The sequence below is a fragment of the Carcharodon carcharias genome, chromosome 8 (assembly GCF_017639515.1).
Source record: "Carcharodon carcharias isolate sCarCar2 chromosome 8, sCarCar2.pri, whole genome shotgun sequence".
Lineage (NCBI taxonomy): Eukaryota > Metazoa > Chordata > Chondrichthyes > Lamniformes > Lamnidae > Carcharodon > Carcharodon carcharias.
The window spans coordinates 155,144,989-155,159,219 of record NC_054474.1 but is presented as its reverse complement, the minus strand read 5'-3'; the positions used below and the strand labels follow the sequence as shown (position 1 = coordinate 155,159,219).

The following is a 14,231-nucleotide window of genomic DNA, read 5'->3' as shown; positions in this document are numbered from 1 at the left end:
TTCCTTGTACCAGTGCATCCAAGTCCCTCTGAACATCAACATTTAAAGGTTTCACAATTTTATAAAAATATTCTGCTTTTCTATTCTTGCTACCAAAGTAAATAACCTCGCACTCGTCTACTTTACATTCCATCTGCCAACTTGTCCACTCACACTTAGCCTGCCGAGATCTTCGAAGGTGCAACAACTCTACCATCCATGCAGCATTCAGTTATGGAGCCCATGCTTGGATCTTTAAATTAATTTGTGTTCTTAACCAAGCTGAGTTGAAGCTTTGCGATTTCAGGGCCTGTGTATTCTTCAATCCATTGAACAAGTAATTTTATAAGCAATGCTTTATGCCAAACCGAATCTTCAATTGCAATTATTATCACAGAATCTTTACAGTGCAGAAGGAGTTTATTCGGCCCATCCAGTCTGCACTGGCTCTCTGAAAAAGCATTCTACCCAGTCCCACTCCCCTGCCTTATCCCTGTGACCTTGCACATTCTCTCTTTTCAGGAGGCAACTTGATTCCCTTTTGAATACCTCGATTGAACCTGCCTCCACTGCTCTCTCAGGAAGTTCGTTCCAGATTCCAACCACCCTCTGGTTGAAAAAAATTTCCTCACATCGCTTTTACTCCTTTTGCCAATTATTTTGAATATATACCCTCTAGCTATAGAGTCATAGAGGGCTACAGCACAGAAAAAGGCCCTTCGGCCCATCGAGTCTGCACCGGTCAAACAAGTACCTAACTATTCTATTCCCATTTTCCAGCATTAGGCCCATAGCCTTGTATGCCATGGCATCATAAGTGCACATCCAAATATTTTTAAATGTTATGAGGGTTTCTGCCTCTACCACCCTTTCAGGCAGTGAGTTCCAGATTCCCACCACCCTCTGGGTGAAAAAATTCTTCCTCACATCCCCTCTAAACCTCTTGCCCCTTAACTTAAATCTATGCCCCCTGGTTATAGATCCCTCCACCAAGGGGAAAAGTTCCTTCCTGTCTACCCTATCTATGCCTCTCATAATTTTATACACCTCAATCATGTCCCCTCTCAATCTCCTCTGCTCCAGGGAAAATAATCCCTTTCTTTCCAATCTCTCCTCATAACTAAAACTCTCCAGCCCAGGCAACATCCTGGTAAATCTCTTCTGCACTCTCTCTAGTGCAATCACATCCTTCCTATAATGCGGATTCCAGAATTGCACACAATACTCTAGCTGTGGCCTAACAAGCGTATTATACAGTTCCAGCATAACCTCCCTGCTCTTATATTCTATACAGTGGCTAATAAAGGCAAGTATCTCATATGCCTTCTTAGTTCTTGCTGCTGTTTTGAGTGGGAACAGTTTCTCACTATTTATCCTGCTCATACCCCTCAGAATCTTGAATACCTCTCAGCCTTCTTTTCTCCAAGGAAAACAGTCCCAAATTCTTCAATCTATCTTCATAGTTACAGTTCTTTATCCCTGGAATCATTCTTGTGAATCTCGTTTGTACTCTGTCCAATGCCTTCACACCCTTCCTCAAGTATGGCACCCAAAACTGGACGCAGTACTCCAGATGAGGCCTAACTAGTTCAGCATTACCTCCTTAGTTCTGTTGAAGAGTCATATGGACTCGAAACGTTAGCTGTGTTCCTCTCCACAGATGCTGTCAGACCTGCTGAGTTTTCCAGCTATTTTTGTTTTTGGTTCATGACCTCCTTACTCTTGTACTCAATGCCTCTATTAATAAAACCTAAGATACCACATGCTTTATTAACTGCTATCTCAACACGCCCTGCCATCTTCAATGACTTATGCACATGTACACCAAGGTCTCTCTGTTCCTGCACCTCCTTTAGACTTTCTCCTTTTATTAAAAACTGTCTCTCTCTATTCTTCCTGCTAAAATGAATCAAGATTCTTGATTACCCAGCAGAAGTAATTGTGATTTTCAATTACTTTTTTGTTTCTTGAGAAAATACTTGTAACAATAATACCTTTTGAGGCCTTTTTCACCACCAGTAGGTTTCACACAGTTAGATAAGGAATGCAGCCCCAGACATAAGCAGCTTTGAACCTCCTCCTCCAAGAGGATCCCTTATCAATCTGCTGTAAACTTGGTTCAGGAACTGCACCCAGAGTTATACTGTTACATTTGTGTTGTCGTGAAATGAAAATTGTAGTGTAAATGTGCGTTTAATTAAAATAAAACCATTTTTGCAATTTCTCTCCCTAATTCTGGCCAGAGAAGTCAATTCTTTCAAGCTCTCTATAGGCCAGAGCGAGATTAGCTACCTCAGCACAAGCTATAGCTCTGTGTCAGCTGTAACTCAGTTCCCTCTGCATCAGGAGGTTGTGGGTTCAAGGACTCGAGCACAAAAATTAAGCCTGAGACTTCAGCGCAGTACTGAGGGAGTGCTGCACTGTTGCAAGTGCCATATTTTAGGTGAAAGGTTAAACCAAGTCCCCATTTGCCTCGTCAGGTGGACATAAAAGATCCCATGGCACTGTTTCAAAGAAGAGCAGGCAAGATCCCCCTGCTCACCTGCATAACAATTATCCGTCAAACCACATCACAAAAACAGCTTATCTGGTCATTCTCACATTGCTGTTTGTGGGAGCTTGCTGTGTGCAAATTGGATGCCCCATTTTCCTACATTGAAACACTTCAAAAGTATTTCATTGGGTGTCAAATGCTTTGGGAAACGCTGGGTTGTGAAAAGTGCTACGTAAATGCATGTCCGCCTGCTTTTCTTTGTGAGGTTGTGAGCTTCAACTTTTACCCAAAACAGATACGAGGTTGGCAGAGCAGCCTGTACTTGGCAGCTGAAGCCTCAGCCGTTTTGAAGCCTAAAACCAATAAACTACAGCCATAAATTCATTATTGCTATCATCAAATGTGCCTATCAAACTTGATTGTAATGTTACTATAGCTTGGTGTAGGAGAAAGAAGTGTGGGTGTCAATTGTGCGGCAGCTGCTGTGACATCTGTGCCCAATAAATATGGTTCAGGAGGGTAAACCTTGGGGAATTGTTTCATGAGCCTAATGCAGGCTTACACAATAGTCATTTGGTAGTAAGGAACTGAAAAAAAGAGACATGTCTAAGCTTTTCATCTGCACTCATGAGGGCACTCTCAAGAATACCAATATAAAGGGGAAAACAACAATTTATACTAAATGTGTGCTGATTGGTTGGCAAGTGGCATTGCCATGGAGAATGCACTGATAGTGACTGACAGTTAACTGCCAAGCATTGTTTGAAATTTAAACCAGACAGCTTGACCCTGATTGGACTAGGCATGTCTCTTCTTTTCAACTTACACAATAATTAGGAAGCTAACGTCTCTATTTCTTTACCTCAGGATGGATGTTGCAGAAGCCTGTTTCATTCTTAGCAGCCGCAACGAAGTGGATCGCACAGCAGCGGTACGGTAAACCTGAGCAGAGGACAGTCTTAAACTCGAACTGGGCGGGGGTGTGGGTGTTTTACACCATGCATTCCTGTTGTTGGCAGGAAGCCATTTAACGACAACAGGTCATAATTCCATTGGCCAGTCCATCTATAACCAGGGCTTATTATTTTTATTTGTTCATGGGATGTGGGGGTCACTGGCAAAGACATCATTTACTGCCCATCCCTAATTGCCCTTGAGAAGGTGGTGGTGAACTGCCTTCTTGAACCGCTGTAGTCCATGCTGTTAGGGAGGGGGTTCCAGGATTTTGACCCAGGAACAGTATAGGAACAGTGGGCGATATAGTTCCAAATCAGGATGGTGTGTGACTTGGTGGGGTACGTTGGAGACATGTGAGATTAAATAATTTACAACAAGCCGGCCGCTGGCCAGGCTATGATAGTCCCTGCACGGGCTCTAAACTTGCAGAATAGGGTTTCCAACTCTGGCTGGTTATGTTCCTAGAGGTCTCGTCACAGGACCTCCCACCTCCAGTGCCCCGCTCGGACAAACAGCTTCTTTTTCATATCTCCTGTATCTTTACAGTTAGAACGAGATTTTTTTCCAAAGAAAATGAAAACAAACGCAATTTTTTATGCCTGTATAATCTTTCTCTTGGGTTGCTCACCAGGACAATTAACCTTGGATTTCTAGAGCCTCCAGGTCAATCCTGGAGGGTTGGCAACCCTAGCTGGTGGTGCTTTATGCTAGCACCCTATGCACTGTCTACTCCTACTCGTATATGGCAGCTAATTGTTACTTTTATAAACTCAGCACTTATTGTTTTGTGTTACCCAACAGGCAAATACCAACTAAGATTATTTTAGAATGGCCTAGCATTCAACCAACTTGCTTTCATTTTTTGACTGACAAGGGAGGTTTTTTTTATTCTTTCCTGAGACATGGGTGTCGCTGGCTAAAGACCAGCATTTATTGCCCGCCCCTAGTTGCCCTTGAGGAGGTGGTGGTGAGCTGCCTTCTTGACCCGCTGCAGTCCATGTGGTGTAGGCACACCCACAGTGCTGTTAGGGAGGGAGTTCCAGGATTTTGACCCAGCGACAGTGAATGGTCAAGGGAACAGGCTGGAGAGCGGAGCTGAAGCCACATCAGATTGACTGCAAGCTCGAGGGGCCTTTCTCTCTCATATGTTCTTATTTGCACTGGCATGTCAGGGGCTGCAGTATTTTCCATGAAGGAGCAGAGGTTTTCTGCGTCTGCTCTTGCCAGTCTATAATTTTCTGTAGAAGTGGAAAAAGCCTCATCCATGACGTCCAGGACTTGCACTTAAGAGAGCAGCTAATTATTGCACACAGCTCTCTGAGGGGCTCTGCTGGCATAAAGGTAGTACTGCAACACTAATACCAGGCCAACCTGTAAAATTGTGGGCACAATTGAACAAATCCAAAACAAAACCCATATAATTCAATTCAATAGTAGCTTTATTGAATGGAATGATCTTGATGCTATTTTAATCAGATGATTGGAGCTCCATTTAAGTTATCGATTTATTTGGGGCTTTTAAAGTTGGGTTGGGTGCAGTGGGAGCTGAATCAGGATTTAGTTGCATCGTAAAGCTTAGGAGGAGCTGTATTCACCAAACAATTTACAAACAGTGGGCTTTCAATTTTTTCACAAGTCATATTATGCTGCATCACATTGAAGCGTAAAGTTAAGTAACAAGATCAGTCGGAGTGTCTTTCCTTAACCCATCACTAATGGAACTGATCCCAGCATTCAGACTTTATTTTCCATGTTAACTTTAGCTTCGGAATGAACTAATAGCCAACAAAGAGAGACATGCACAAGCAGATCCATATAAACAGTTTTCACTGAACTTCAAAGTGTCAGCCATGTCTCAGCTATTATGAACCCGTGTAAAAAACACTGGATCTGTCTCAACTGGAGCATTGTGTCCAGTGCTGGGCACCGCACTTTAGGGTGGAGGTGAAGGCGTCAGAGAGAGCACAGAGAAGAATTATGAGAATAGTTCCAGAGGGGAAGGACTTCAGATAGATTGGATAAGCTGGGGTTGATCTTCTTCAAGAAGGGAAGGCTGTGAGAAGATTTGATAAAGGCGTTCAATATCAGGAGGGGTCTGGACAGAATGATTGGGGAGGAACTGTTCCCGTTGGTGGAAGGGTCGAGAACCAGGCAACACTGGTTTGAGATGATTGGCAAAAGGATCAACGCTGACATGATGAAAATCTTTTTTTACGCATTGAGTGGTTAAGATCTGGTATGCACCACCCAAGAGCGTGGGGGATGCCGATTCCATCGGGGCTTTCAAAAAGGAATCGGATAAGCACCTGAAGAAAAGAAGTTTGCAGAACTATAGGGAAAGGACAGGGGTGGGGGGGGGGGGACTCGCTAAATCGCTCCTGCAGACAGCCAGCACTGACATAACAGACCAAGTTGCCCCCTCCTGTGCTGTAACCATTCTATGATTCTAGCTAGTAGCAATATTGCTTCTGAGTCAGAAGGTTGTGGACTCGAGTCCAACTTCGGAGACATTCAAGCGCAGCACTGAGGGAGTGCTGCACAGTTGGAGGAGCTGTATTTCAAATGGGACCTTAACTGGAGACACCACTTGTCCTCTCAGTTGGACCTAAAAGGGTCCCACACACTGACTGGGACCTTCCGGCCCTGCTGCCGGCAGGCATCGTCACAGGCAGGACAGGAAAATTTGACTTTTAGCGCCTCTCCACATTTTCCCATCCCACCTGTGACAATGCCACTGGTGTGGGGGCTAGAAACTCCTGCCCAATATTTCAAAACACAGGGGCATTCCCCGCTGTCCCAGCCAGTATTTACCCCTCAATCAACATCACTAAAACAGATAATCTGGTCATTGTCACATTGCTGGGAGCTTGCTGTGTGCAAACTGGGTGTCACATTCTATACATTACAGCAGCGACCAGCCATCAAAAGAACCTCATTGGTTGTAAAATGCTTTGGGATGTCCTGAGGTCATGCAAGTTATTATATAAATGCAAGCCTTTCTTTCATTTCAAAGCTACAGCACTATCAAGTGCTGGACCAGAATTTATATGATTCCTGATTTAAAGCCAACACGTTTTTTTTTTTAGCTCTATTGAAGAACCCAGGAAAAGGCTCATGGCATAGAACACCAAAAAGTTTGGAAATAATAAGAAGGGAAATGGTGCACATCAGAAAATAGTGATTAAGCCATCCCAAGCTGGGAATTTACAAACCCAATGGCTCAGGAGGGGAAACAGCGGGAGAGAGAGAGGTAAAACACTAAGGCAGACACACTCAGTGTTGCAGTGCGACATTACTGGACTTACCAAGGACGTAATAATTCACCCAATAAAGGGCTAACTCTTTCACAAAACAGTTTACAAAGAGTGTGGGTTTGTCATTTTATTACACACAGTTGATAGAAAAATTGAATCTCCTGCTTTGGCTTATCAGTGGAGAGTTTCTTTTCACTGTTCCATACCTGACTGACAATGGGTGTTTTACCTATTGAAGGATCATCAGACCATCTTGAGAGCTTGGGCTGTGAAGGACTTTGCCCCAAATTGCCCCCTCTATGTTCAGATCCTGAAGCCGGAAAATAAGTTTCACGTCAAGTTTGCAGGTGAGATTTTGCTTTTTCCCCTGCATGCTCTCAAGCCTTGATCTGCATTTGGTTTCCATTTGGCTTTGCCTAAATTTAAGCATTTTCTAAATGGTCAAGTGGCAGATCATTGGCTCCATTGCACTTGATTTTGCTTTTTTTTTAAATAAAGGTTTCATCCCACAGTGAAAGAGCAGAAGATTACTGTGGAAATCAGTTGTTATGATTGTAATTCAGACATCTGTTTGTGCAGTCTTTTGCAAAACCAGTTCTCCTTAAGGATATTATAGGCTGACATGTTGAATGAAATTATGTACAACAGCCTGGGGCAAGTGAAAATTGACCTTGAAGAAGCTGTTTCTCTTCTTGCTTGCTGTACCTCTTGCTGTGCGATTTCTAACTGTAAATGTTTTAAAATGTGAAACCTTGACATGCCATTCTTTCAGCTATTAAACGGAAGTTCAAATTTCTTTTTAAAAGTTATCAGTCTCTGACTTTCTCAGGTAAAAAAGTCAACATTGAAAATCATCCTTCAGAAATTCCTCCTTGACTGATTGTGTTTCTTTGTATTTCCACTTTCTCGCAGATCATGTCGTTTGTGAAGAGGAGTTTAAATATGCCATGTTAGCCTTGAATTGCATCTGTCCCTCCACCTCCACGCTCATCACCCTATTGGTTCATACCTCTAGGGGACAGTAAGTCAAATTTTTACGGTGTTTAAATTCTCCTTCACAAGCATTCGCTCTATCTGTACAAATGGAGCATTGTGAAAGGTATTTGAACCCATAACACAGTCAGGCGCATGCGGGTCCATGTTGAATTACAATCAGGCACATGCGGGTTCATGTTGAATTACAGTCAGGCGCATGCGGGTTCATGCTGAATTACAGTCAGGCGCATGCGGGTTCATGTTGAATTACAGTCAGGCGCATGTGGGTTCATGCTGAATTACAGTCAGGCGCGTGTGGGTTCATGCTGAATTACAGTCAGGAGCATGTGGGTTCATGCTGAATTACAGTCAGGCGCATGTGGGTTCATGCTGAATTACAGTCAGGCGCATGCGGGTTCATGCTGAATTACTTATTGGAATTAATGATTCAATGGAGCCCAACCGTACAAATTACAGTCTTCGGTTGACAATACAAATTGGTAAATTAAGCTGAAGTCTTAGCCCTTTATTCAGTTGACTTTCCTTAGATCTGTTTTGTTACCCTCTGTGCTTTTGGAATGCGCTGTTTCAATCTTTTGGATTTTTGGCATTTACTTTAGAGCCAAGGTTCCTTCATCCAAATTATGTATTTTCCCTATCGAGACCTATATTGTCCTTCATCAAAAGCAATGTTAGTCAGCACTTAAGCGACATGTGATGATAATCTATACATGAAAATCCTTAATAGCTTCTATGTAGTGTTTTCCTTGATGTAGGCTTGCTTGTGCGAAGGCTCAGATCACGGTATGTTGTGGAATCGGATGTAGTATGATTCTGAATTTCATTGGCAATTTGAAAAAAATTAAAACATGCATTTATCTAGCTCCTTCCAGGGCCTCAGGGCTCCTCAAAGTGCTTTACAGCTGATTAAGTACTTCTAAAGTGTAGTCACTGTTGTAATGTCCAAATTCAGCAGCCAATCTGCTCACAGCAAGCTCCCATGTACAGCATTGTGAGAATGACTACATCACCTTTTTAGTCATGTTGGTTGAGGGAGAAATATTGGCCAGGGCACCAGGAGAACGCCCCTGCTCTCCTTTGAAATGGTTCCAAGGAGTCTTCTACATCCGCCTGAGAGGGCAAATCTGGTCCTGGTTTTAACATCTCATCCAAAAGGCGGTACCTCTGACAGTGCAGCACTCCCTCAGTACTGCACTCGGAGTGTCAGCCTTGATTTCCGTGCTCAAGTCCTGCTGTAGGATTTGAAAGCACTGGGTTCTGACTAAAGTGCTGTGACAAAAAAAAAAGAAACATTTTTATTTGTGGTGTTATCATGTTCTTGGTTTATTTTTTTCCGCAATGATGCATCTGGAATTAAAAACCGGGTCCCTTCAAAGGAAAAGCCCAGCTTGTATTGAGACGTGAAGTAGGCGTTTCCAGTTGTCAATTCAGGAGTCAAACTGACATTGCAGGTCAGAGGACTCACTAGTCATGTTTCCCGTCGGGAATGAAAATCAGTTTGATTCTGCAAGGGCCCAGTTTTACATCACTGAGGAAATTGATATCGTTTTCCCATCACCATCCCGAGGGATATCAGCTCACGGTAATGGAAAAGAGCCGGCTTTATGAATTTGCGCTCCTAGGGAATATCGACATGGGCTCTCGGGAGGCGATGCTCCCTGGCCGGGGGTACACGTTTGTTAAAAAGAGGTCTTTTCGAACAACATGGAGAGCCAGAGTTAGTATAGTAGTGGATGGTTAGGAAAAGGAGAGCACCTGGGGATTGAAGCTAATTCGGCAGCACCCTCCAACTGCAAGGCAGGAGCTCAACTCATGGAGAATCGGCATGCTGTGTTGTTCATGTCACGATAATCCATGGGACACTGCAAGCTTTTATTTCGCTGGCTGATTGAAATGTTATTCACTATTTTAAAGGGCGGATATTTAATATGGCAGATGCAGCAAAATTTTTTAAAAACTGCTCGCAATAGGGATTTTTGTTAGTTGATGTGCACAAATGTTGTATTTATATCCTTGCTACTTGGCCTCTAGATAAATTAGCTTTTCAAACCACATTGAATTCACATCACTCATTCCATGCAACAGTGAAGAAAGAACCCACAAACTGCTGAATATGGTTTATGTTCCCAAAATGTGGTGTAATGTGTGCAATGATGCAGCAATGCTGAGAGCTGCTTATTCCCAGTCTCAAAAACTCCTGTGGCTGGAGAATGAACACTTTTGAAGAGCGGGCATGTCCTTGGCTTCCATTTGGGCTCAGCACTTTAAGGTGGGTGTGAAGGCATTGGAGAGAGTGCAGAAAAGATTCATGAGAATGGTTCCAGGGATGAGGAGCTTGAGCTATGAAGATAGATTGGAGAAGTTAGGACTGTTTTCCTTAGAGGAGAGAAGGCTGAGAGGAGATTTGATGGAGGTCTTCAAAATCATGAGGGGCCTGGACAAAGTAGCTAGGGCGAAACTGTCCCCGCTCGTGAAAGGATCAAGAACGAGAGGGCACAGATTTATAGAAATTGGCAAAAGGAGCAAAAATAATATGAGAAAAGCTTTATCACGCAGCAGGTTGGTTAAGGTCTGGAATGCACTGCCTGAGATTGTGGTGGAGGCAGGTTCAGTCGAAGCATTCAGAAGGGAATTGGATTGTTTACTGAAAAGGAAGAAGATGCAGAGTTATGGTGCTAAGTGAGCTGCTCATTCCGAGAGCCAGTACAGACATGATGGACTGAATGGCTGTCGCCTATGCTGGAACAGTCCTGTGATTCTGTGACCTTGTTCTGTTTACTTAGGCCTCACGGCACCCCTTGACCCATCCACCTTGCACTGTGAAGAATTTAAACTAATACTAGGTTTGTGTCTCCATGGTTACAGGGAAGGACAACAGTCCCCTGAACAGTGGCAAAGGATGTATGGCCGGTGTTCAGGGAACGAGGTTTATCACATCAAACTCGGTGACAGCAAGTTCTTTGGAGAGTACGAGGGGAAGAGTTTCACCTATGCTTCCTTCCATGCCCACAAGAAGTAAGTGTTCAGATTAATAATTCTTTATGGGGACTGAGTGGCACCAGGGGTCAGACACAGAATGTTCACCACTGGGACCTGGGGTCCAATTTATCCAAGGTTATGACTCTGTAGCGATTTTGTTGCTGGACTAGTAATCCAGAAAACATGAGTTCAAATCCCACCATGGCACTTTGAGAATTTGAATTCGGTCTGTTTATAGAAAGAAAAAGTTTGTAAGTTTCTTTTCAAAAAGTGGGTTTCTGTAAGATTGACTGTGAGGCTGTTTTAATTTCAGATTTCCAGTATCCCCAGCACTTTGCTTTTGTTAACCATGAGATGTTCGATTGTCACAAAACCAGCTGGTTGACTAATGCCCTTTAGGGATGAAAATGCTGCCCTTATTCGGTCAGGTTTATATGTGATTCCAGTCCCATACTGATTTAGTTGACTCTTACCAGCCCCGTAACATGGTCCAGGAAGCCATTCAGCTGCAGCAAACCATTAGTTTTTTAAAAATTTATTCATTGTCAGGATGTGGGTGTCACTGGCTGGGCCAGCATTTATTGCCCATCCCTAATTGCCCTTGAGGTGGTGGTGATGAGCTGCCTTCTTGAGCCGCTGCAGTCCATGTGGTGCAGCTGCACCGACAGTGATGTTAGGGAGGGAGTTCCAGGATTTTGACCCAGCGACAGTGAAGGAACAGCGATATAATTCCAAGTCGGGATGGTGTGTAGCTTAGAAGGGAACTTGCAGGTGGTGGTCTTCCCATATGTTTGCTGCCCTTGTCCTTCTAGGTGGTAGAGGTCATGGGTTTAGAAGGTGCTGTCGAAGGAGCCTTGGTGAATTCCTGCAGTGCATCTTGTAGATGTTAAACACGGCTGATAATGTGCGTCAGTGGTGGAGAGAGTGAATGTTTAAGGTGGTGGATGTGGTGCCAATCAAATGGGCTGCTTTGTCCTGGATGGTGTCGAGCTTCTTGAGTGTTGTTGGAGATGCACTCACCCAGGCAAGTGGCGAGTTCAAGAAGGAAAATCACCACTTTCTCGGTGCCGCTAACTTTGGGCTGATCTCACCGGGAGATGATCACATCCTGAAAATGATTTACTTTTCAAACCGGGATCAAAGGTTCTTCTGTCTGTTCGTTGTAAATGTACAATTTGAGCAGATAGGCTCCCATTTCCAGTGAGTATGCTACCACCACCACCCCCCCTCCCCTCTCAACCGCCTCCCCACCACCACCACACGCAGGAAACAAAAAAGTTCCTAATTTAGAAGCAATTTGCAATCTAACTTTGAGCTATCTTGTGCAACAGATGAGAAATACCACTTTGAAGCAGCCACCTTGGGCATGGAACTGGAGCTAATCTTTACACACTTTTATAAGCATTTATTTACAGAGTGACACATCACAAGCATACATCTCCTAACCCAACAACCACAATTTCAATCTGTGTCTTCTTAGAGGGGCACAAGTGAATCCCCGGTTAATGCCCACCATCCGCATAAAATTAAACACGGTTAATATACAATGAACTCTTGATGTTGAAATTGGGTGCCTGAGATGGAAAATGTTCTATTCTGGGTGCAGATTGAGGAAAAAAGTCCATAAAAATTTCATAAAAGCCTGATGCCATTGTGAGCACTAAGTGGTCACCTTACCCTCTTCCCACTTGGGAATGCAATACAAAATGGTGTTCACGGTTACCAACACTGCTAAAAAACCCTCCATTTGTCTTCTAATATCATCTTTGCTAAGCGCTGTGAATAATAACCTCTGCCATTTGGAGCTGTAAATAATAAACTATCAAACCTGGGATACAGAAGATGCAAATCTTTGGTCAAAGTGGATACTAACTATTAAATTCACTTACAAAGTCACCTCTGGCTAGGTGTGGATGCCAGTTAAGTCACAGTTTATGTTGATGGTGAACACCACATCTTTAAGATTAATACCAATTTCATGCCATTGTTTTGTGAGGAAGCTCATGTATAAGTTTTTAATTCCTCTCATTGATTAAGCTGCAATTAGAAACATGTACAAAAGAGAACATTGTTGTTGGAAATCTGACAGAAAATTCTAATCAATGAGCATCTGAGGGAGAAGGATCACTCTGTGTTGCTCTTTGAGTGCAACTCTACTTTAGAAATGTTCTGACAGATAGTAATAGCCAAAATGCTCATGCATTTCACTGTTTCACCTGTCCATTTCCAGTCCCATTTCATCGCCAACTTTTCCCCTATCTCAGCCCGTCTTCTGCTGAAACCTTCATTCATGCCTTTGTTATCTCTAGACTTAACTATTTCATTGCACTCCTGGCTGGTCTTCCACATTCTACCCAGCATAAACCTTAAGGTTATCCAAAACTCTGCTGCCTGTGTCCTAACTCACAGCAAGTCCCATTCTCCGATTACTGCTGCGCTCACTGACTTACATGGGTTTCCAATCAAGCCTTGATTTTAAAATTCTCATCCTTATTTTCAAATCCCTCCATAGCTTCACCCCCTCCACAATCCTCTGAGATATCTACACTCATCTAATTGTGGTCTCTTGACCATCCTAATTTTAATCACCCCTCTATTGGTGGTTGCGTTTTCAGATGCCTAGGCCCAAAACTCTGGACTTCCCTCCCTACACCTATCCGCCTCTCTACCTCATTTTCCTCCTGTTAAGACGCTCCCTAAAACCTGTCTCTTTGACTAAACTTGGTACATCTGTCCTAATATCACCTTATGTGGCTCGGTGTCATATTTTGTTTCATAAAGCTCCTGTGAGCTCCTTGGGACATTTATTGTGTTAAAGGCGTGATATAATTACAAGTAGTTACAGAGTATGTCTGACATGAAAGAGCTTTTTGGCCAAATTAATATGGGATCTTTATGAAGAGGAACTGGTGAGCTTTTCGAATGGAACAAAGGGCCTACGAACATACGAATTAGAAGCAGGAGTAGGCCACTCAGCCCCTCGAGCCTGCTCCGCCATTCAATAAGATCATGGCTGATCTCTACCCCACATTCTCCCAATAAACTTTCACCCCCTTGTTAATCAAGAATCTATCTAGCTCTGTCTTAAAAATAGTCAAAGACTGCTTTCTCCGCCTTTTCAGGAAGAGAGTTCCAAAGACTCACGACCCTCTGAGAGAAAAAAATTCTCCTCATCTCTGTCTTAAATGGGCGACCCCTTATTTTAAACAGTGACCCCAAGTTCTAGATTCTCCCACAAGAGGAAACAGCCTCTCCACATCCACCCTGTCAAGACCCCTCAGGATCTTAAAGGTTTCAATTAAGTCACTTCTTACTCTTCTAAACACCGGTGGGTACAAGCCTAACCTGTCCAGTCTTTCCTCATAAGACAACCCGCCCATTCTTGGTATTAGTCTAGTAAACCTTCTCTGAACTGCTTCTAACACATTTACATCTTCCTTTAAGTGAGGAGACCAGTACTGCACACAATATTCCAGATGTGGTCTCACCAATGCCCTGTACAAGTGAAGCATAACCTCCCCACTTTTGTAATCAATTCCCCTCAGAATAAACGATAACATTCTATTTCCTAA

The 14,231-nt window shown here is 43.3% G+C and overlaps 1 protein-coding gene across 1 annotated transcript in view; it reads left to right on the top strand.

Moving 5' to 3' along the window:
* kcnt1b (potassium sodium-activated channel subfamily T member 1b) overlaps positions 1-14,231 on the top strand; it is a 388,151-nt gene that overhangs the window by 292,977 nt on the left and 80,943 nt on the right. The window contains exons 13-16 of the mRNA XM_041193666.1: positions 3,341-3,404; positions 6,923-7,031; positions 7,597-7,705; positions 10,546-10,695. Coding sequence (XP_041049600.1) covers positions 3,341-3,404; positions 6,923-7,031; positions 7,597-7,705; positions 10,546-10,695 — 432 coding nt within the window. The remainder of the gene's footprint in view (positions 1-3,340; positions 3,405-6,922; positions 7,032-7,596; positions 7,706-10,545; positions 10,696-14,231) is intronic.